The following is a 23,776-nucleotide window of genomic DNA, read 5'->3' on the forward strand; positions in this document are numbered from 1 at the left end:
ATCATATACAGTAAAGTTGGACACATATTTTGGGTAGAGAAACATTTACAAAGTATTGTACAGCTAGTCTGAGTGCGCAGTTAGACTGCTGTCTGACTCCTCTGAGGATCGCATCGCAACGCCCGCACCGGCCATGGTCTCCTGACCTGGACCTGTCAGTTGCATAGAACTACAAGCTGTTACGCTCTGGTGAGGCGAGACGATGGCCAATCTGGGCATTATGGTGCGATCTTTGGACGAGTCATATGGCCATCTACTGCAACCTTGCATAAGTTTCCAAAGTACGTACACCAGCCTAAGGCTATGTGCACACGCTGCAGAAATTTTCTGCACATTGTGGCAAAAACCGCAGCCTGTGCATAGGGCTTAATAGGCTTGAAGATTTATTTGCTAAATCTGGTGAGTGATACGCATTACAAGGGTCTTTTGCTTTCAGAAAACTGTATCCCCAACTGCAGTTTGTTTTTAAAAAAAGAAAAAACAAAAAAAATTGTGCTTTACTTGCTTTCACCAGGTCTAGTGTGGCGTCTCCACCGCTGCCCTGGTGTGTTGTCTGCATGTTGACAGCGCTGCAGCCAATCACTGATCTCAGAGACTCATCTCTGGACCTGTAGCGGGCGAATAAAACAAAGTGTGCCTAAGGACGCAACTTTTCTAAAAAAGTGAAACGTCTCAGGAGTCCGCGTTGTACTTTCGGTTTCTTACTAACAATTTTCCTCTGTTTGTGCGGTGGAGATGGCATTTTTGATGTGTAGAATATTGACGTATCCGATTACATATAAGATGTGTGCATTAGATCTGATCATGGCCTGGGGGGTTGTCTGCCGTCTTCACATTACTACCCAAAATGCTTAATGTTAAAATGATTGGAGGCAAGTTTCCATCTTCTCAGTGAACTGTCCTGCTGTGCACTGCTGGTCTCGTTTGTTCGCCAGTGATTTCTTTTCTGTAGGTGTCGCTGCTTTTATTTTACTAATAGTTTGTGCTCTTTCATTTTCATGCTGCTATAGCTGGAACCTGCAGCCTCTGCTTCCTCTCCACTGAGCCAGGTACTGTACCCCTGCACACAGGATCTCTCTGCCAACCCAGCCTCGTCTTCTATCCACATCTGGGCTGGTGTCTGTGCGCGTGTGTCATGCTGGAGTGTAAGGCTCTCTTCACATCTCCTTCCTCCTTAACTAACCCCCCTTTCCTCCACATTTCCTTGTGCATGTCTGCAACCTCACCCCAGATGGATGGTCTGCATGCATCGTTAGTTTGCAATTTATGGCATGATTTGATGGTGGTCACAACTTGTTGGCTCTGCTCTTCGGTATCCCCTCCTTTGTTAATGCATGCTCACCTGATGCTGCACACAGTTTGTGTTGCTTTTTCTTTGCTTGGTAATGAGCTCAGGAAACCATTGTACTTTATGTATTGTAGTTTCAATCAGTGTTCATTGACGCTCTGTTGTTATTTCCCCACACGGGAATTATGCTCCGTATTCCCATTGATTGATTAATACTGTTCTTTAGTGGCTGAATAGAATTTGACTATAGTTTCCGGAGATTATTCTGGAGACGCTCAGTTTGTAATGATACAGATTGCAAATACGACATGCGTGAATTCCTTGCCTATGGGTGTACTTATGGGAGATCCGTCCTAGACGTAGGTCTAGATAAAATACTTTAAATGATTCTCTAATCTAAAACGACAAGTCTGCAGTCACTCTGTGTCGATCTTTGTGACCGCAGACTTGTGATTTCTCGCATAGTGCTCACTGTGTGCTCTGACGATTCGTTGATTTCATAGCCATGAACAGCGGTCACATGCCCACAGGTATTCGATGTGCAGACACCTGACCAGGACCTGACTAGACTGCTTCTGATCTTGTAGAAAAACACTTGCAGCGTGTTGGAAACAGTCTAGTCGGATTCTGGCTGGGAGTCTGCATATTGCAAACTTGTGGTCAGGTACTCGCTGGAGAATCCTCACTGCATGTAATGCTCACAATTGGTGATGAGTGGACTCTCAGATAACTGGGACCGGCAGGTCCGTGTTATCTGGCTTTTAAAATCCGGTTTCGGGCTGGATTCCGGTCCCCATATAAGTGTATGGGGACCAGAATACGGCAATTAAAAATGTTGGTAGAAGGGATAGGGAGCAGGAGCAGGCACGCTATACTTACTGAGGCTCTGGGTCACTGGGACACTGCTCCCGGGGTGGCGCATCCACTTCCGGGGCTGATAATTTACCTTAATTGCATATGCACTGCTTCCCCCACCCTCAGGCGCCTGTGATTTGGTTGCAGTCAGATGCACCCCCACACTGAGTGACCGCGTCTAACGCTTCCAATCACAGGCGCTGTCTGCAGGTCAGTATCTTACAGTAAAAATAAATAAATAAAATATGCAGCAGGTCCTGATTGTGGGCAAGTACCCTTAGGTCACACCATGGAACCAGAGTAGGACCTCCGGTGAACTGAGTGACATCACTGCTGCCACCCTGGTCACCCTTGTCCGTGTTTCCTGAAGCCTGGAGAGATTGGACAGGTTTTTGGTCTCGCGAGGCTCTGATGTTGCAGAGCCAGGACCGTTGTGGGTCGTCGTGTGGATCATGGCAGAATGATCAAGTGTCTTTTTGGAGTTATTAAAGAGGGGAAAGACCCCTACCCATCACTAATTCTGGGCTTCATGACAGTTGTGCACTGTCATTAACCCCTATTACGCTGATTACTACCACACCAGGGCAAGCGAGAAGAGACGGGCATAGCGCCGTGATTGTCGCATCGAATGGATGTGACAATTCCGTGGCGGCTGACTGCTATTCTTAGCCTGGGGGGGTCCCAATAATCATGGGACTCCCCAGCTGTTGGGCTTTATCATGGCTGGGTATCAAAATTGGGGGGTGACCACACTGTGTTTTAAAATTATTTAAACAAGAATATAGATATAGAGAGAGAGAGAGAGATTGCTATATAGATATAATCGGATATAGAGAGATAGAGATAGAGATATGGATATATATCGCTAATATAAATATTATTGTTTAAATAATTTTAAAAAACAGAGTGTGGTCACCCCCCAATATATTATATAAAAAAAGAGCCGCATGCAATTCCTCTTATTTTGATACAAAGCCAAGATAGGCACACAGCTTGGGGGCTGCAGCCTGTAGCCATGGGCTTGATCTGTGCTGGGTATCACAATACGGGGGGACCCTACGCCAATTGTTTTTATTTTATTTATTCATTTATTTTTACCACAATACTGATCCGCAGACATTGCCTGTGATTGGTTGCAATCAGACACTGTCACACAGGCTGGGGGCGCGTCTGACTGTAACCAATCACAATGGGGAGATAAGGTATGCACACCAGTGACTATGTAAGGGGAATACATGGAATAGCAGAAACTGCTGTGTGAATACTGACTTGAAAAATCCAATAGCTATATGTAAAGTGAAAATGTGAAAAATGGAATCTGCATTGCTGCCATGAACATATGAATCAAGAGAAATTTAGCTACTGAATTGATCAATGCAATAGAGCCCCAACACTACGCCAAAGTATTTCTCTACGTTGGGGTCCCTAGCTTGTGTGTGTCCTCTCATGCAGTTAAAAAAAACTTACCGTGTATGGGAAGCTGAGACCCAGGCTATTTATGCGTATGATATGGATTGGCAATCCATATCATACGCATATATAGCCTGGGTCTCAGCTTCCCATACACGGTAAGTTTTTTTTAACTGCATGAGAGGACACACACAAGCTAGGGACCCCAACGTAGAGAAATACTTTGGCGTAGTGTTGGGGCTCTATTGCATTGATCAATTCAGTAGCTAAATTTCTCTTGATTCATATGTTCATGGCAGCAATGCAGATTCCATTTTTCACATTTTCACTTTACATATAGCTATTGGATTTTTCAAGTCAGTATTCACACAGCAGTTTCTGCTATTCCATGTATTCCCCTTACATAGTCACTGGTGTGCATACCTTATCTCCCCATAGTGATGTTTTTTTTAGGTTTTTGCACCCAGTTCAGACTTAGAATGGTGTTCCAAACGTTATCCTTATTGTAACCAATCACAAATGCCAGGACGGCCGGTGGGTGGGGAAAACTGTGCATATTGATGTGCAATGATGAGCGACCCAGGAAGTGAATGGGCAGGAGCAGTGTACAGCCACGCCGCAGCCTTTTGTAAGTATCCAGAGCTCGCTTGATTCTTATTTTCTTTATTTTTCATTTTATTTCTTTTTATTTCATGAGTGCCGGATCAATATTAATATCTGTAATCCCAGGCCCAGAGTCGCCCATCACTACTCACGATGTGAGGATTCACAAATCTGTAGTCATAGAGTGACAGTGACTGCAGGCCTCATGTTATAGAACAAGAGGAGCTGAGCAAATGGATATATAGTTTTGTGAGAAAAGATTCAGTATAATCTGTGTTTTAATCCTGTAATCTCCTCTACTTTCTGGGATTGGCGGTCCTATCAGTGACTGACAACTTCCCTGTTTGCAACACCTATACAAAGAAAGCTGTCGGGGACTGATAGGACCACCCCCTTGACCAAAAATCCCAGAGAGAGTAGAGGATAAAATTATTAAAACAATTATACTGAATCTTTTCTGATTTATCTATGGTATATATCTATTTTCTCAGCTCCTCCTGCTCTATAATGATGCCTGCAGATTGGACTCCATTTTCATGGTGACCACTTCCCTAGGACATTTTTGTAAACTCTACTGTCACTAGATGTGAAGTTCACCAGTAAAACATGCTTAAAGGGAACCTGTCATTATACTCGTGCTGCCTGAACCACAGACAGCATGTATCTGAGCCTGGCTGTGCCATTGGAGACTGTAGGTTTTACGCTGAAACACTGCATTTTTTCAGGGAACCTAGTTTAAAAAGCTGCCCTTGGATAGTAGGACGTAATGAGCCCAGTCCTGTGTGAACCGTGGCTGGCTTCTCTCCGCCTTTATCCAGTTAATTGGCAGGTTTCTCCTTTTATGTACTCACATGAGCAACCTGTCATTCACTTGGAGCCAGGCGGTGAGAAGGCAGAGTGAAACATAACTGGCCAGGCTCGGATTCATGGCCACTTACCTTTTAAAATGAGGTGTGTACTGGGCCTGCGGTGCATATCACTGCTTTCTTTGACCAATAAATTATAGAATATTATCGGAAGGCTAAGGACACACGGACATTTAGCATTCTATGCAAGAGCATCGGAAGTGTTATGCTAATGACCCCGACTCCCGCTCTGCTGCGAGTGTGATGCGATCCTGCGATCGGATTACAGCTGGGGAGGAGAGGGAGGGACTAATCTCCCTATCTCCTCCATAGTCAGCCTGTGTGTATATTGCACTGCACTCTGGTATAATGCAAGTGCAGTGCGATGTTTCTCTCGCACCCATAGACCTGTATGGGTGCGAGAGAAAACAAATGGGATTCCACCCGCAGCATGCTGCAATTGTTCTCTTGGTTTGATTAGGACTGAGAAAAAGATCGCTCATGGGAACGGGCCCATAGAGTAACAAGTGGAATGCAATATTTATTTATTTTTTTTTTAAACCCCATTCCACTCGCTCTGTTTTGCTCACCGTGTATCCTTAACATGTACCTGAAAATCACAATAGAAAGTGATGGTATTCATCTCAACAAAAAAAGTATTTTAAATAGTCTTTAATCAAAAGCATGAACAAGCTGGTCAGGCTTATAAAGTCAATGAGAAGTACTATATGCGCAATCACACAGGGTTCTGCTGTGCCATGTAAGATCAGTCCTGTGATTGTGCTCATTGTATTTTTGATTTTTGAGTAATGTTACCAAAATGATCCATTCTTTTCACTTGTTCATTTCGAAATATGAAGATAGATCACACACGTTTTGTACATTTATAAGGTATTTATTTGCTTGTATATGTGAGCGGCATACATTATACCTGTCTCTCACTCCATGCTTGGCCATGAGGTAGACATTAATTAGACCTTTCCTCCTTCCCGCCAGTCGGCCTCTCAAGGTGTCGCTGAAGAAGCCTCCTCTTTATCTCTGAGTTCGCCCCCTGCTCTGTCTCAGGTTGGCCTGTGATGTGATGTGATATTTCTTTTCGTGTGTGGTGGTTTGTATCTTTCTTAAAGGGAATCTGTCAGCAGGTTTTTGCTACCTCATCTGAGAGCAGCATGTTGTAGGCAAAGGCATCCTGAATCCAACAATGTATCACTTAGATTACTGGGTGCAGCCATTCTGATATAATCAAAGATTTAATTTTTTGCATCTAGCCCCCGCCCACGCCAGGCTTTCATTGTACATTTCCATAGACAGAAGCTGCTAATCACAATGGGGGCATAGTCTGACTTCAGCTCAGGAGCTCTTCAGACTAATAATAAAGCGAGGAAGCTTAAAATAATATTGCAGGAAAACACAAACACACTGAGATAAGAGAAGCAGGGCTGTAATCTGAATGTTAACTCTTGCAGCATGCTGTGTTCAGATTACATAGCAAAAACCTGCTGATAAATTCCCTTTAACAGATCTCTAAGTCATGATAGCAGGTTGCTTTCACATTTTCACTCTTTCTCCACCCTTGTGATATTCTGGTTATATTGCTTTCATGCTATAACTTGCACTGATTGAAGCCAACATTGTGCAGGCCAAGAAGACCCATCAGTTGGATTTACTTTACTTGACTACAACCCGCATTAACTAACATTCTTAGAAACCTTATCGGCATGTTTTTAGATTAATTGGTTCTAATCATTCGTCCGATTATGCAAATTACCTATTTTTTATTTTTGCCATCCTGGAGGTCTGTAACCAGCCAAGGTGATAACTGTGCCTTTTTTCTGGTTGATGTCGAGTAGACAGGCGCAACAGAAAGGGCGTATGTGGGTTGGGTCTTGCTATCTATGCCCGCCCCTGTCTGCCTGCCTGACTTTCTTTCCCCTGTCACCTTCATAGACGTTCCTGTTTTTTTTGCAGTGCTGACACAGTCTTCCAATGTGACCATTGCGGCCAATTGCTAGCATTGATGCTGGCATATTAGGGTTTTGTTTTTTTTTTTGTGTTAGGGGAAATTAAAATGATCCTCCATCCCAGCTCTGAAAAGTGACTCCAGATTTCTTCTCTATAGTCTGCCTACCTGGTGTCCTCCTTTTGTCTTATCTACTTTTTTTGTTCATCCGGTTTCCATGATGGCTACTGCAGTGGCTTGAGAGTGCGGGGGTGAGTCTAAACCACAATCTGCCTACTTTTTCTGTGCTGTAGGGCAGGAGAGGCGCAGCTTCGCCTCCCACTGTGCTCCCCAAGTCATCGTCTCCCACTGTGCTACCCAAGTCATCGTCTCCCACTGTGCTCCCCAAGTCATCGTCTCCCACTGTGCTCCCCAAGTCATCGTCTCCCACTGTGCTCCCCAAGCCATCGTCTCCCACTGTGCTCCCCAAGCCATCGTCTCCCACTGTGCTCCCCAAGCCATCGTCTCCCACTGTGCTCCCCAAGCCATCGTCTCCCACTGTGCTCCCCAAGCCATCGTCTCCCACTGTGCTCCCCAAGCCATCGTCTCCCACTGTGCTCCCCAAGCCATCGTCTCCCACTGTGCTCCCCAAGCCATCGTCTCCCACTGTGCTCCCCAAGCCATCGTCTCCCACTGTGCTCCCCAAGCCATCGTCTCCCACTGTGCTCCCCAAGCCATCGTCTGCCACTGTGTGCTCCCCAAGCCATCGTCTGCCACTGTGTGCTCCCCAAGCCATCGTCTGCCACTGTGTGCTCCCCAAGCCATCGTCTGCCACTGTGTGCTCCCCAAGCCATCGTCTGCCACTGTGTGCTCCCCAAGCCATCGTCTGCCACTGTGTGCTCCCCAAGCCATCGTCTGCCACTGTGTGCTCCCCAAGCCATCGTCTGCCACTGTGTGCTCCCCAAGCCATCGTCTGCCACTGTGTGCTCCCCAAGCCATCGTCTGCCACTGTGTGCTCCCCAAGCCATCGTCTGCCACTGTGTGCTCCCCAAGCCATCGTCTGCCACTGTGTGCTCCCCAAGCCATCGTGGGAGCAGGAGGAACCGAAAGCGGATATGAGCTGAGGAGGTAAACGGAGGGAACCAGTTAGGCCAACTATAGATGAGGCACGTATAATCACCTTTCAGTCCCATGGTGGGGGGTGGGGGGGTCACATTAATTGAATGACTACCTAATGACAATTTGAACTGGAGGTATATAGATGAGCAAACAACTGTGCAGATATTCCACATGGTCTTTCTCTTCCTCCTATCCCCATAATGTTTAGTTTTGTTATCAGTGTATGGGAAATCATGTTTCCGGCACTGCTGGACCACCCGCTGTCACATTGTTTGTTTTTCAACCTCATGTGATTTTTCACCTTTTGTGAGCATTTTAATAAAACAAAGGAAACATGACGTCCTCGCTTCCTATTTTTCTAGGCTTTTATTTATTTTTATATAGTTTATGCAGCCATTGGATGTGTCACTCTGGTGAACAACTCTTCTATGTCAGGTGGACGTGAAGTTAAAGGGACTCTGTCAGCTCAATGTGACTTTTCAAAGCTAAACCAGCTGCCTGGGGTACTCTTGGCATGGCTGAGCAGTTCAGGGCACCATCTATCCACCTGCTTTTTTTTCCCACCTTTCTATGCCTCCTGGAAAGCTATAGCTGGCAACCATGGAAGAGGAGGGAGGAGAATAAAGGAAAACAAACCGATGGGACAGTGCACTGAACTGCCGGACATACCAAGGGTGCATGAAGCACCTGAGCTAAGTTTGAACAGTCATTTTTGTGCTGACACTTTTTTTAAATATGTTTTGCTCTCTTACATAACATTGTGGTTTTAACGAAGTGTCCATATCCTGCCTGGGACTGTTACAGGAATAATGGTGTATAAGACTTTCTTACAATAGCTGTTGTGCATATGCTTCCTGCAATGGAATATCCTTCACCGGGTAATGAAATGCTGATGCCCAGTTTGAAGCTTTATGTTTATGCTTTTTTTTGAGTGTGCAGTGACGTTTATGTTGTTTTTATAGATTGTGATGTGTTCTGTCTAATCCTACACGAGGTGTGTTGTCCTTGGTTTGTCTTTTTGTTTTTCCCCTCTCATACTTTGACCCAACCGTCTAGGATCACAGCTGAGAATCTGCGTCACCCCCCGAGGCCGAAATATCTAGTGCAATCCAATCTAAATGGCATTGTCTTTTCTCTTTTTTAAAGGCGAAGACCGAGGAGCAGATCTCTGCAGAGCAGAACTGGTATGAGACGGAGAAAGTGTGGCTGGTTCACAAAGATGGCTTCTCCCTCGGTAGGTTTCTGACCCTTTTAATATAAATACATTTTATTACTAAAGCTTCTGCCCTGAAGTAATTTGTCACAATACAGGGATTTTTTACTTGCCATTTTCTAACATTTTTGAGCGTCTTTGTGTGACATCAAATACTCCTAGTATGAAATGCTCATTATTTCTTATATACAGCTTAATTGCGTAAGGCTATGTGCACACGTGTGCGTATTGCATGCAGTTGCGCTGCGATCTGCACCGCAGCGTAACTGCATGCGTCCTGGGTCCCCTGCACAGTCTATGAAGGTTGTGCATGAGACGTGCGCACGTGGCGTATTAGAACGCAGCGATTCGGCTGCTGCCCGAAACGTGCGTTCTGAGAAGTGACATGTCACTTCTTTCGTGCGCTTTTGCATGCTGTCTACAGGGAGAGGCAGCATGCAGAGCGCACAAATTCTGCAGGCACCAGGCGCTTCAGAACGGAGCTTTTCAGCTGCGCTTTGAAGCGGACCTTTTGTGTGCGGTGCAGAGCGCCCACGTGCACACATAGCCTTAGTTCACATCTCTATTTAGTCACTTTTTTCTTGTCATTGGGTCAAAAGGGAGGTTTCTGTTGCTATTATGTTGCTTCTGCTACTGTCCGACATATTTTTCTTCTTTTTTTTTTTTTTTTCTTTGCTTCATACGTCGATCGTATACAGTATATTTATTTAGTGTTTATTTTTATGGCCTTTGCTAAAAGGGTGTAGCTTAAGGCCATGTGTCCACGGGAGAAAGTAACTGCAGAATTTGCTGTGGAAAACCCGCACATTTTCTAGATTTTCCCAGATAAATCCTCAGGTTTACGCAAGTACAGACACTCCTCATGTTTTCCTATGGGTTTTGGGGAGTGCTTTATCAATGCTGCCATATTTGCGGCTGCGGAAAATGCTGCGGATTTCCCGCAGCCGTACGAAACTGCGTGTCCATTATTCATGTAGAATTATCTGCGGAATTCCCGCTCCTCCACTATGGAGATACAGGGAGGGAAATCGGCACTGTTTCCGCAGGTTTACCGCAACAATTCCGCAGAAATACCGCAGCAATGGATAGCTGCGGATTCTGGGGAGCTGCTGCGTGAACCTGCAGAAATACCTGTCCACAGAAAAGTCCACAGGTACGACCTCCCGTGGGCACATGGCCTGAAGGCTAAATAATAATGTAGAACAATTTACACATCCCCAGATAAGCAGAACTACGCCCCTTTGGTAAAGACCACAAAAGGTCCATACATCTGAAACTATTTAGCAGAGTTGGGGTCCCCCCTCCCCAAACCCCCCCCCCCCAAAAATCAAAACTGTATTAGTCTGGGGAGCAGTGGGAATAAAATAAAAGCAAAACTGGCCACTTTTTCCCTGGTGACTGGTCACTCCGGGTCTACTCTAAATAATCCACAGCGGTCTATAGTTACTCCTGCTAGGAATGACTACTGTTTTCGGAATATTCTTCTAGGCCTCCCTGCCTTGTACGCCTATGGCCTCTTTCACACGTCAGTGATTCTGGTCCGAATGTGACAGTTTTTATACGTACCAAAATCACGGACATACGCAGACCTATTAAAATCAATGGGTCTATGCACACATCAGTGATTTTTTCACTGACCATTTCTAAGTGCAGCGTACACATGTGTCCGTGATTTCCGCACGGAGACATGTCTGTTTGTTTTTTTTTCTGGCATCACTGATGTCACACGGACCACACTATGGTGTGATCCGTGAAACACGTACCAGAAAAACACGAACATTGAAACTAAAAAGCTTTTTATACTCTCCTTCTCCACCGACGCTGTGTCCAGCCGCTGCTGCATCTGGTTCCCGGACGGCTAATTATGGTCATGCATATGCATTTATGTAATGCACAAGTGACCCGGAAGTAGCTGAAGCGGGGGTCACACGAAGACATATGCGTTTTTAACACATCAGTGACAAACGTCAGTGTTTTTTCATTGATGTGTGAAAAAGGCCTAAGATGTAAGGTAGGACAAGGCACACCAAAGCAGATCTTAAACCTGATGATACCGATGTACTTACTTTGCAAATGAGCCTAATATTTCTTCTTTATGGACATGCATTATTAGTCTCCAAGGTGGATACAAAAAACTAAAATACAATTAACAAGAGACAGTTGTCAGAAATAAAAAGAAATTGTATATTGCTACTTAATATACATTGATAATAACCGGCAATCATAGAAATGCTTAATAGTGTAGATAGGAATACTATATAGTTTGGGATGAGATGGCTACTTATTTATGTTAAAAACTAATTGCTGTATAAGTGCTTCTTTTTTTTTTTTTTTTTTTTACAGCATTTTTTTCTGCAGGAAACACATTGCATGCGTTACGTGCAGTTCTGATGTGGGTTATTTATACTTTCATTTTAGTGGGCAAAAAACCCCACTGAATTTTCTGTTTTACAGCTCACCAATCACCAGGATTTTCCTATATAACCTAAAGCCAGTGCGATACTGGCACTGTCATGCTGATTCTATACATACCTTTAGTTGTCAGCGCGGATGTTTACGTTTTGAAACATAAACAAGTAAAGTTTGTAAAATGAGTAGCTTTTTGAATGACAGCAGCTGCCCATCAGCTAATAGATGGAGTGTGTTTTATAGTGATTCCCGCTCCTGTCTGTTGTTCCTGCCCCTATCTGTTATGTATGCTAATTCTATTATAGAATAATTTTACTAAGTGACCAGAAGGACCTGTCCTGATGTCATACCCATGTGACCAAAAGAGGCGGAGGCCTCAGCCAACATAGCTGATATCAGAAAGCAACATTATTTTTCTGTTTGAGGCCCCAACCTTTTTGGTCACATGGGTATGACATCAGCACAGGTCATTCTAGCCACTTAGTAAAACGATTTCATAATAGAATTAGCATAAATAACAGGGGGAGGAACAACAGGCAAGGGGGGGGGGAATCGCTATCAAAACCCTTACCAGCTATCAGCTGATCGGCAGCTGCTGCCATTCAAAAAGCTGCTCATTTTACAAGCTTTACTTGCTTGTGTTTCAAAAACTATACATCCGAGCTGACAACTAAAAGTATGTATAGAATCAGCCTGATAGTGCCAGTATAGCACTGGCTTTAGGTTATACAGGAAAATCCTGGTGATTGGTGTGCTTTAACCCTCGCAGTATGGCGGCTTCAGCTTACATAGCAAAAACCTGATCTGACCCTTTAAGATTTCATAGATCTTAATGTTTATTTCTAGAGTCTTTTATTTTTATTTATTTATTTATTTTTTTTTACTGCTAATATTGACGCTAATAATTTTTCTGTTTGAACAGCCAATAAGCTGAATGCCGAAAACAGCAATCTACCTGAAGGAAAAGTGAAAATTCGACTAGAGAATGACGGGACTATACTGGACGTGGATGAGGATGACGTGGAAAAAGTGAGTTTTTCTGAATACAAGAAGCTTACTCAAAGAAGACAGGTCACTTTAAGGTCCCTTTTTTAGATGTTTTTAAAGGTGATGGAAAATGATTGCAAAAATTAACTATAAAAGGGTTTTTTTTGGGGACTTTTATATTGATGGTCTGAGCTTAGGATAGGTTATGAAAAACTGATCGAAAGTAGTGTAATATATGGCACCCCTGGCAATCACTGGTGCTGGCGGCGACCATATGTGCCTATTTGCGGAGGCACAGTTCAGTCAGCGGAATACCGGTCCCCGCCGGGTACTGCAGATCCACCCTCGACTCTAATCAATAGGAGGCGGATGTGCAGTTCCTGGACGCAGTTACTTTGCAGTTGACTGAACTGTGTTGTTTGTTCAGCTCCACGACTTTCCACATCTGACCACTGACACTGGGAGCGTCTGATTGGTGGGCTTCCTGGGTATCACACCATCACAGTCTGATTTTGATGAACTACCCTAAGGACAGGCCATCAGTATAAAAGTTCTGGTCAACCCCTTACAAGCTGGGTACTTTGTGGTTTTCCTTACTATTGAAATAAAGAAGACCTCTGTAAGTGAGCATGGTTATTGAGTTAAGCTGCACATAAACCTTGTGCATTCAACTGCTATCTATCGTCGTCTTGTTCAGCGTGTCATTTTCTGGCTCCACATCTGCTCCTCTTCCTCTCACTGTTGGGGGTCCCTCAAGGTTCAGTCCTCGGCCCTCTTCTTTTTTCCCTCTACACTGCCCCAATTGGACAGACCATTAGCAAATTTGGCTTCCAGTACCATCTTTATGCTGATAGCACAACTATACACCTCCTCCCTTGACCTCACCCCGCTGTACCACAGAGCACCAGTGACTGTCCGCAGTTTCAAACATCGTCTGCTCTCTATCTGAAACTTAACCTTTCTAAAACTGAACTACTTCTTCCTCCGTCTTCTAAACCTGACATCTCCCTCTGTGTGCAGCACCATGTAACGCCTAGGTCGCAGGCTCTCGCTGTATGGAGGTTATGCTTGACACTGATCTTTCCTTCACTCCCTATATACAAGCTCCCACCCACTCTTGTTGCCTGCACCTAAACAACATCTCTGCAATTTGCCCCTTTCTTACAATGGAAGCCACAAAAGCCCTCACTGTGGCCCTGATCCATTCCCGCCTTGATTACTGTAATTCTATATTAGTTGTCCTCGCCCTCACTAGACTTTCCCTTCTCCAGTCCATCTTTAATGCAGCAGCCAGGGTCACCTCTCCGGATAATCATTTTTCGGGCGCTTCCGCTCTTTGCCAGTCATTGCACTGGCTGCCCATACATTATTGGATCCATTTTTAAATAGCTTGTTCTCACCCACAAAGCTCTTCACAGCATGGCACCCCCCTACCTCTCCACCCTCATGTTTGTCTATCACAATACCAGTTCTCTACGCTCCACAAACTACTTTCGGTTAACATCCACACTAATACAAACCTCCCACTCCTGGCTACAAAACGTCTCCTGAGCTGCACAATTTTTCTGGAATGCTCTACCCCAAGAAACTAGGACAATCCATAACTTGCACAGGTCCAAATGCTCCCTAAAACACATCTTTTCAGAGTGGTCTATCACCCTCCGTAATCTCAGAGCATTAATTCTCCCTCAAACTCCACAGTACCCAAAGCATTACAAAGATTGGCTGATGGCTGGCTCATGCAGCCTTTTATCTATCCTCATGACTTTGAGGTGGCTGGACCGTCGTTGTAAATAAGCACTTGAACCTTGGGTAACCCCCACCACACTCCATTGTAGATTGTAAGCTCTTATGAGCAGAGTTGTCTTTTATTTGTGCTTTAATTATTGTATCTTCTATAACTGTTACTTATGTTTCTCTGATTGTAAAGCGTTGTGGAGAGTTGTTGGTTATAAATGACCTAATGACAAAATGTATAATTGGTGGAGGAAGGTTGAACTAGATGGTCTTTTTTCAAGCTATGTAACTATGTGTTGGCGCTACAGAAATAAAGATAATTATTATTTGTGAACTTGCCCAAGGAGTAATCCAATCCTGGAGTTTATGTAGTAAAACCTATTTTATTATATGTACTATTATGTATACAGGGAAACCAGCAGGTGGAAAGATGTATTTAATTATTTGGCCCACAATGATTCACCGAGCGCCTGTACTTGGTGTGGACAGTCCTCCTGCGCTAACAGAGTCCCCTTTGGGCCATGTTCACATGTTGATTGAGTCTTTGGTGAGTTTTTTATCTCAGTATTTGTTCAACTCCTGGTTTTGGCTACAATCAGAGGAAAAGTATAGAAACACGGGCATCGCTGCTGTATTTATCATCCTCTTCTGGTTTTGGCTACAAATACTGAGATAATAAAAACTCACAATACTCAATGTGTACGCACGGCCTTAGTGATTTTTTGGGAGATTCAGGCTTCTGTAGTGATCTCGCTCTTAGAAGCCAAACAATTAGCAGGATTGGCCTTTGAGCACCAGGGTCTTCATTGTTTTAAAGTGGACATCAAGTTCACAATGTAGGTGGCTGTGCTTAGAGCTTCAGCTTCGCTCCATATATAGCTCCTTACTGATCTAGAGTGGCACGGTGGCTCAGTGGTTAGCACTGCAGTCTGGGTTCAAACCCAGTACAACATCTGCCAAGAGTTTGTATGTTCTCTTGGAGTTTTGGGGGTTTCCTCCAGGTTTTCTGGTTTTCTCCCACACTTCATACTGGTAGGGAATTTAGATTGTAAGCGCCGGTGGGGACAGTGTTGCCAATGTATGTAAAGCGCTGTGGAATTAATAGTGCTATATGTGAGTAAATATTATTATTATTATTATATATTTTTTTTAATTAAATCTAAAAATATATATAATTTAAAGGCCAAATAGGGGTATTTTGTCCATCATGGGGTATATTATTTTATATGTATACTGATACAGTACATTAGATTTTCCTTTATTTGTTGTGCCATGTGAGGCCATGCCCTTCCCACTATTTTCTCCCTCCTTTTAAAAAAAGTTGGCAAAGCTGGTGAAAAATGTACAAAACTGTGTGTATGTATGTAGATATAGATATATAGATATATACATACAGTAGTATATATATTAATGTGTATATATTTATTTTAGTAAAATTCTATTTGGAGGTGATTATTAGTGTTTCTGACTTGCACAATCTGTGTGATTTTTAATAATGGCTTAGTGAATCTGATTTTGCTAATCTTTTTTTTCCTTTTGTTTAGGCGAACCCTCCATCCCATGATCGGGTGGAAGACTTGGCTTCACTAGTTTATCTGAATGAAGCCAGTGTACTACACACCCTGCGGCAACGATACGGAGGAAACTTGCTTCACACATTTGCAGGACCAGCAATGGTTATTATGAATCCTATGAGTTCTCCTTCTATATATTCTGAGAAGGTATGACGGCATATTGCATGTTTTTAAGGCGGTATTATTAGTTTTGTTTTTTTTTTTTTTAACCATTTAGTTGTTTTGCTTATGTTTTATTAACAGGCCAGTAGGGGCATGCTGTATATTACCATGGCTGTATCGGACTCTCCTGTAGCTAGTCATGAACATGATATATAGTCATGAGATTGCTTTACTTACTACAAGAGTTCTGCTGGAATATCTCCATCTAGTGGAGCCTTTAGAAAATGCAGTTGTTAGGAATAATCAAAGCAGAAAATTCGCATATAAGGATTCATTATAATGGCATCTCATGTTTTTTGTTTTTTTTTTTAACTGGCAATGTACATATAGAATAATTATTAAAGTATTTATATTATTAAGCATTTATTAAGTCTCTTTATCTGCCAGACCCAACACCTTTCCTCCGATGTCAGCATCGTGTATCCCGGCAGTCAACTTGACATTGTCACCACTGCAACCAATCAATAGTAGCCGGTTGGCTGCAACTTTTACCCTTCTATCAGAGCGTCCTTCTTTCTGATGGAGTATGAAGCCTCACATTTATCCCTGGTCATTTTTAATTAGTCTTGCAACGATTACCAGGGTTATTTCCCAAGCCATAAAGTCTACTACATGAAGACGAATTCAAGATGTTTACCCTTCATCAGTGTATGATCGGATATGTTGCAAGGCTCGTTAAATTGTGGGATGTTGGCCTCTTCTTGGTACTGCTTGTTAGATAGCTAATTTGCCAAATTTTCTCCCATCGTGGTTTGACTCCATACTTGGCTCGTCTTTACAATGAGAACCAGCTTTTCCCACAATGTTGTCACACTGTGCTTTACACTGGAGAGGGGCAAACATCCCAAAACTGATTGTAGTTAAGTTTCCAGCTTTAAAGCACCATTCCTACGTTAATTTTTTTATTTCAGCGCTGGAATGGTGCTTTAAATCTAAGTCCTCTGCCCCCAGTCTTCTACTCGCCCTCCGTTGTCCTCATCTGTTATCGGCGCTGCCCCCATTGGTTTTCAGTTTGTAACCCTCCATCAGCTCCAGTGTTTCATGGAGCACTTCTGAGGTCAAAACTCATTAGAGGTCTATGGGAGCCTCGTTCTGGCCTTGTTGTGGCTTTCATAGGCTTGAATTGAGTGCATGTGATGTAAACTCTGACTTTTGGACAGTCATAATTTACAGTCACAAGATGGCACCGCAGGACCGACGCAGCCCTGACAAAAAGTGAAGACGCCTGAGGGTGATTATAAAACCGAGGTCAAGGAACTTCGATTCAAGGTCCTCTTCAGGGCAGAAAAGTTCCCAGCTGGAGAGGGGCTTTAACATTTATCCACAAATAATGTTTCGAGACTTACTAAAGGGCTGGATATTGATTTATATGGCACCACTTCTAGTTGGCACTGGCGTGTATGGCAGCCTTAAATGTTTATAAAATGGCTTCCATCCTTATACAGTGTCTTGTGAAAGTATTTTGCTACCTCACAACCTGAAGTTTCACCTTTTTTTTTTGCGTTTGCATCCATTCATTTTGTTTTATTTTTATTGTGAAATAAACAACAAATAGGACAAAATAACTGAAAACTTCAGTGGGCATTAATATTCACCCCCTAAAGTCAGTACTTTTAGTAGAGCCTCCTTTTGCGGCAATTATAGCTGGATAAGGCTCTATGAGCTTTCCACGGAGATTTTTGCCCTCTCCTTAAAGGGAACCTATCACCAGTTTTTTCACTATGAAACCAAAAGTGTCACCTTCTGCAGCTCCTGGGCTGCATTCTATGAAAGTGCACCTTGTGCCTGGACTCCCCTTGCAGGCCCCCGAATGTACCTTTATAAAACCTGACCGTTTGGTATGCTAATGACCTGTGGGGCTCAGATGGGCGGGCTCATTTTCGTCTCCTTTCCCTCCTCGTGGCCTACTTCGCCATCCTCCTTTTATGATTGACGTGATGACGCCGCCGTCATCATGCACGCTGCTCGGCCAAATCCCGCGTCTGTGCAGTCATTGCCTCAGTTCGCGCAGGTATGAGCTGGGGTAATGGTCGGGTACGAGGATGATGCAGGGGACATCATGCACATTGCCGACCATAATCTCGCGCATGCGCAAACACTGCTTTGACTCGCGCGAGGGCGAACTGCACCTGCACGAGCCGGGGGAATGACTGCACAGACACGAGATTTTGCCAACCAGTGTGCATGATGACGGCATGGGGAATCAGGGCACAAGATACACCTTCATAGAATGCAGCCAGACCAGGAGCTGCAGAAGGTGACACTTTTGGTTTCATAGTAAAAAAACTGGTGACAAGTTCCCTTTAAGGCAAAACTTCTCCAGCTCCTTTTAGACTAGATGATTTCCTCTGGTGAACAGCAATCTTCAAGTCTGACCACAGATTCTCAATTGGATTAAGGTCTGGGCTCTGACTAGACCACTCCAATACAGTTACACGTTTCCCCTTAAACCACTCTAGTGTTGCTTTAGCAGTGGCTTTGGGTCATTGTCTTGTTGGAAGGTTAACCTCCATCCCAATCTCAAATCACGGACAGACCGATTTTGCTCAAGAATATCCCTGCATTTTGTACCATCCATCTTCTCTGTTCCTGCTGCTGGAAAGCACCCCCACAACATGATGCTGCCACCACCATGTTTCACTGTGGGTTTGGTGTTCCTGGTGAAGTGATGAGCTGTGTTGCTTTGGTGTCAGACATGGTGTTTACCTTCGTGACCAAAAAGTTAAACTTTTTGGTCTCATCTGACTACATCACCTTCCTCTATTCATTAGGGGAGTGTCCCAAATGTTTGTTTGTTTTTTTTTCAAAATCAAAACGAGCATTCCAATTTTTAGCTGTAAGTAAAGGCTTTTTTTTTTGGCAACTCTTCTATAAAGGCCAGCTCTATTGAGTCTATGGCTTATTGTGGATGTATGGATAAATACACCAGTCTCTGCTTGGGAACTCTGAAGTTCCTTCGGGGTTACTTTTTTGGTCTCTGTGCTGCCTCTCTGATTAATGTCCTCCTTGTCCAGCCTGAGAGTTTTGGTGGGGGCCCTCTCTTGGCAGGTTTGCTGTGGTACCATGTTCTTTCCGTTTGATGATAATGGATTTGATAATACTCCGGGGAATCATCAGAGTTTGAGTTTTTTTTTTTTTAGAACCCAACCCTGACTTGTACTTGTCAACAACTTTGTCTCTGACTTATTTGGAGATCTCTTTGGTCTTCTTGCTGGTGTTTGGAGATCTCCTTGATCTTCATGGTTTTGTTTGGAGATCTCCCTGGTCTTCATGGTGGTGTTTGGCGATCTCTTTGGTCTTCATGGTGTTGTTTGGAGATCTCCTTGGTCTTCATGGTGTTGTTTGGAGATCTCCTTGGTCTTCATGGTGTTGTTTGGCGATCTCTTTGGTCTTCATGGTGTTTGGAGATCTCCTTGGTCTTCATGGTGTTGTTTGGAGATCTCCTTGGTCTTCATGGTGTTGTTTGGAGATCTCCTTGGTCTTCATGGTGTTGTTTGGAGATCTCCTTGGTCTTCATGGTGTTGTTTGGAGATCTCCTTGGTCTTCATGGTGTTGTTTGGAGATCTCCTTGGTCTTCATGGTTTTGTCTGGAGATCTCCTTGGTCTTCATGGTGTTGTTTGGAGATCTCCTTGGTCTTCATGGTTTTGTCTGGAGATCTCCTTGGTCTTCATGGTGTTGTTTGGAGATCTCCTTGGTCTTCATGGTGTTGTTTGGTTAGTGTTGCCTCTTGCTAAATGATGTTGCAGCCTCTGTGGCTTTTCAGAAAAGATGCGTTAGTATAGACAGACCTTGGGACACGTAGGTTGTAAACAGCGCTTTATAGCAAAGAGATATATGTACATGGCAATTTTTATTTGTTAACCCATAGATTTAATTTTTGCCTATATTTTTTCTTACTTCACTTCCCCAACTTAGACACACACAAATCAGATTACAAAAATGAACACATTGTAATGTAACAAAATAGGTAAATATCCAAGGGGGTGAATACTTTTGCAAGGCACTGTATTTCGGTAACTAATAAAACAAAACCAAAGTAATCTGTTCGGCCATTTCTTCCTTTTCTCTCTACTTTTATTTTACTTGGAACAGTCGGGCACACTACACTTTTGCAATAACAGATTTAGAAACTTCATCTTGTAGCCACTGTTCTTAAGGTATTCATTCCAGAAGCAGCTCCCCAGCAGGACTCGTGACGGCCGCCTCCAGAAGACGGACATTTGAACACTTGATGATGGGTATATCTGAAGCCGTATCCTGTTGTCATTTCCATTTGCTCTTTATGAAATACAGTAGTAGGCCTCAGGGGATGCCATTTTGCTCTTAAATTACTCTTCCTTTCCAGCAGCAGAGACCCCTTATTTTTGAGCACAGAGACATCAATCTCCACAGTCTTCATTACAAATTTGCTCTGAAGTGAGATACATGGGGGCAGGCCGGGTCACTCAATTCCTGTCACTTCTTTTCCCTTTTTTCCTGTTAAGTGTGTTCATGGTTTCCATGGCAACAGCAATTCCCCCGAGCTGCTCAATGCAGGTACATTCACTCTTAATAATGGTCGCCGTCAAGTCCCCTAATAAAACGATCCCTTATCTTCTTTCAGTTCTGTCATTTATGAAATCCATTTTGTACAAACTAAAGCATTCTGTGGGGGAGACGGACGTAACACACTGAGGGGTCACATCTAACCGCAGATTTGTGGCCAGTTTCTTGTCTGTGTAAATAGCGCAGGTTTCATCGGGCACGTGCTATTTGCACAAATGCTGCACGAATATGGATGAGTTTTACACGAGGTCTATAAATTGGCATGTAGTTGCGGGGGAAAAAAATATAATTTTTTTTTTAAAAAAAAAAAACCAAAACACTTTGATAATGTACAATTTAAATCATCACAAGTCTGTAAAAAGGCCCCTGGGATTATATGGCTCATATAAACTCTTAACGCTAAAAAATACAAAATAAACACATGTTGACATGATGCCTTTAAGGCTCACGACATATTTTTTGTGTATTAACTTTTTCCTCCCTTTGTTCCAAGAGGCATAGATGTATGTATTTATTATTATTATTATTATTATTATTATTATTATTTTTATATATAATATATAATTTATTTTATTATTATTTATGTAATATTATTTATATTTTTTTCCTGTTGACATAGCCATATGAGGGCTTGTTTTTTGTTTTTGTTTTTTTTGTTTTTTCTTTCCAGGACAAGTTGTAGTTTGGAATTACACCATTAATTTTTTACATATAATGTGCTGAAAAAAAATAGGGTAAAAAAAAAACTCCAAATAGTGTGAAAGTATGAAAAAAAAAAACAAAAACCCAATTGATGTTTTTTGGGTGTTCAGTACACAAAGTTAGAGGCAACATAATTCTACAAGTCACTACAATTATGGTGACACCAAACTGATAAGATTACTTTTTTTTTTAATTAATACTAGACATTTTGATCATTTTATTGTACTTTTATAGAAGTATCTACAATTTCTTATGTACAGCTTAAATTGTTAATTTTATGATTAGGGATGAGTGAACCCGAACTGTAAAGTTCGGGGTCCATACCTCACACTGGATGTCCGGGTCTCGGACCTGAACATGGACTTCTACCTGTACGTCCGGTTCCTATTCGGGTTTGTCATCCAAATAAAAATTGCTGAAAAGCTGCATTAGTGTGAGCACCTCCGGCCCCATCACAGCCATGTCAGGTATTGGTATGGCTGTGATTGGCAGGTGCACTACTTTAAATAAGTAAAAAAGACATGGGTTCCCGCCCTACTTTTGTAACAAGCTGGGGTAAAAATACTGACAACTACCCACTGCAACCCCCAGCGGTCTGCTTTACCTTGTCTGATTATCAAAGATAGAGGAGTTCCTACTCCATTTTTTAAAATTATTTAAATTTTTAAAAAACACACTGGCATCCCAACTTATTTTCTATAAACAGCCAAAGGAAAGCAGACCGCTGGGGCTGGTATAATCAGGGTGGCAAGGCCTAAAAAGAGCAGCCTCCAGCCGCACCACAATTGCCACATCTCTGGCGTTTTTACCTGGGTCATTCTGATTACCCTGGTGCGATGGCAATCAGGGTAATAGGTTATTAATGGAGAGGTGTCTGAGACCCCCCCCCCCCACCTCCCCGGTACTAACCCTGTAATAAATAAACACACAGAAAAATCCTTTAATTGACATGAAAAACACACACTCTCTCACCCGTTTATTAACCCCTCAACACCCCTGGTAGTCTGACGTAATCCATAACAATGTCCCAAAACAATTCTCGGCTCTGCTACATTCAGAGGTCTCGGTGAGCAAGTGACATTAGAAAACGTAACCGATCATTGCAGCATCCGGAACACACTGAGGGCAGCGGGGGAGCCTCGGGATGTGAGAAGTAGAGACGTCAGTTAGGTTACCAGAGTTGTAAGCTAGCAGTTTCAGCATGTTGGACTGCATGACACGGCGGCAAAGCAGTCTGGCAGCGAGTTCACCTGTAGTCATGACTGGCAGCTCTAACTGTAACCTCTGTATGAACCGCCAACTATGACCACAGGTGAACTTGTTACCAGACTGTCGGCTTGCATGACATGGCAGCAGAGTAGTATGGCAGCGAGTTCACCTGCGGTCACAGCTGGCAGTTCCCATGGCACCCTCTGTGTAAACTGTCAACTGTGACTGCAGTTGAATTTGCGGTCTGGCTGCATGACACGGCTGCAGAGCATCCCGGCAGTGAGTTCACCTGTGGTCACTATTGGTAACGTGAGAACCGCCCGTTGTGACTGCTGGTGAACTCTTTACAGGAATGCTCTGCTGTCATATCACGCAGTCACAGTTCGGCAGTGAGTTCACCTGCAGTTATAGCTGGAGGTTTTCACGGTACCAACTGTGACTGCAGGTGAACATCCTGCCAAACTGCTCTCCCACCATGTCACGCATGTGACAGTCTAACCTGCTCAAGCAGTTCCCCTAGGGCATGTGGATTGCGTGACTGCGTGACATGGCGGCAGAGCAGTCTGGCAGTGAGTTCACCTGCGGTCACAGTTGGCAGCTCATATAGAGAGTTCTGTGGGAACTGCCAGCTGTGAATGCCAGTGACCAGACTGACAACACTCCTCACAGCCGGTGACTCTCTCCGCTGACCTCAGTGTTTTCCGAATGCTGCAGTGAGCAGTCATATTTATCATCCCGTGTGTACGGCATTGCAATTGGACTGTATAAACAGACAGTGTCATGTCCACCAACTGGGCTCCATTTAGACAATTAACTACCAATAAGTTATTGGGATTTGTGTACACTATTAACAAATTTTTACAAAGTAGACCGCCTCATATGTTAAAACATCGCAAACCTTAGTTTATCTTCCAATTGCCCCAGTCACTTAACGGACCTTTTTAGCTGGAAAGTTTTCTTGCCAAAACTAGGAGTAGATGACCAGGTCCCCCCCATTCATCATCTCTGAGCTGTAGATTTGGACAGCAGACTTTCAGATTTGTGTAAACAATACAAACAAATGAATGTCTTAACAGTACACCCATTTGTGAGATAATTTTTATTAGATTTGGTCTTTGTTGGCCCTTTTTTTTTTTTTTGGTCAGTCATTTTTAAATTAAGTGTCTAAGAGATAAAAC

At 43.4% G+C, this 23,776-nt stretch overlaps 1 protein-coding gene across 1 annotated transcript in view; it reads left to right on the top strand.

Annotated features, from left to right (window-relative positions):
* Positions 1-23,776, top strand: part of MYO18A (myosin XVIIIA) — a 538,612-nt gene that overhangs the window by 169,836 nt on the left and 345,000 nt on the right. The window contains exons 8-11 of the mRNA XM_075333424.1: positions 1,011-1,145; positions 9,206-9,293; positions 12,604-12,710; positions 15,950-16,126. Coding sequence (XP_075189539.1) covers positions 1,011-1,145; positions 9,206-9,293; positions 12,604-12,710; positions 15,950-16,126 — 507 coding nt within the window. The remainder of the gene's footprint in view (positions 1-1,010; positions 1,146-9,205; positions 9,294-12,603; positions 12,711-15,949; positions 16,127-23,776) is intronic.

Source organism: Anomaloglossus baeobatrachus, chromosome 2, assembly GCF_048569485.1.
Source record: "Anomaloglossus baeobatrachus isolate aAnoBae1 chromosome 2, aAnoBae1.hap1, whole genome shotgun sequence".
NCBI classification, from domain to species: domain Eukaryota; kingdom Metazoa; phylum Chordata; class Amphibia; order Anura; family Aromobatidae; genus Anomaloglossus; species Anomaloglossus baeobatrachus.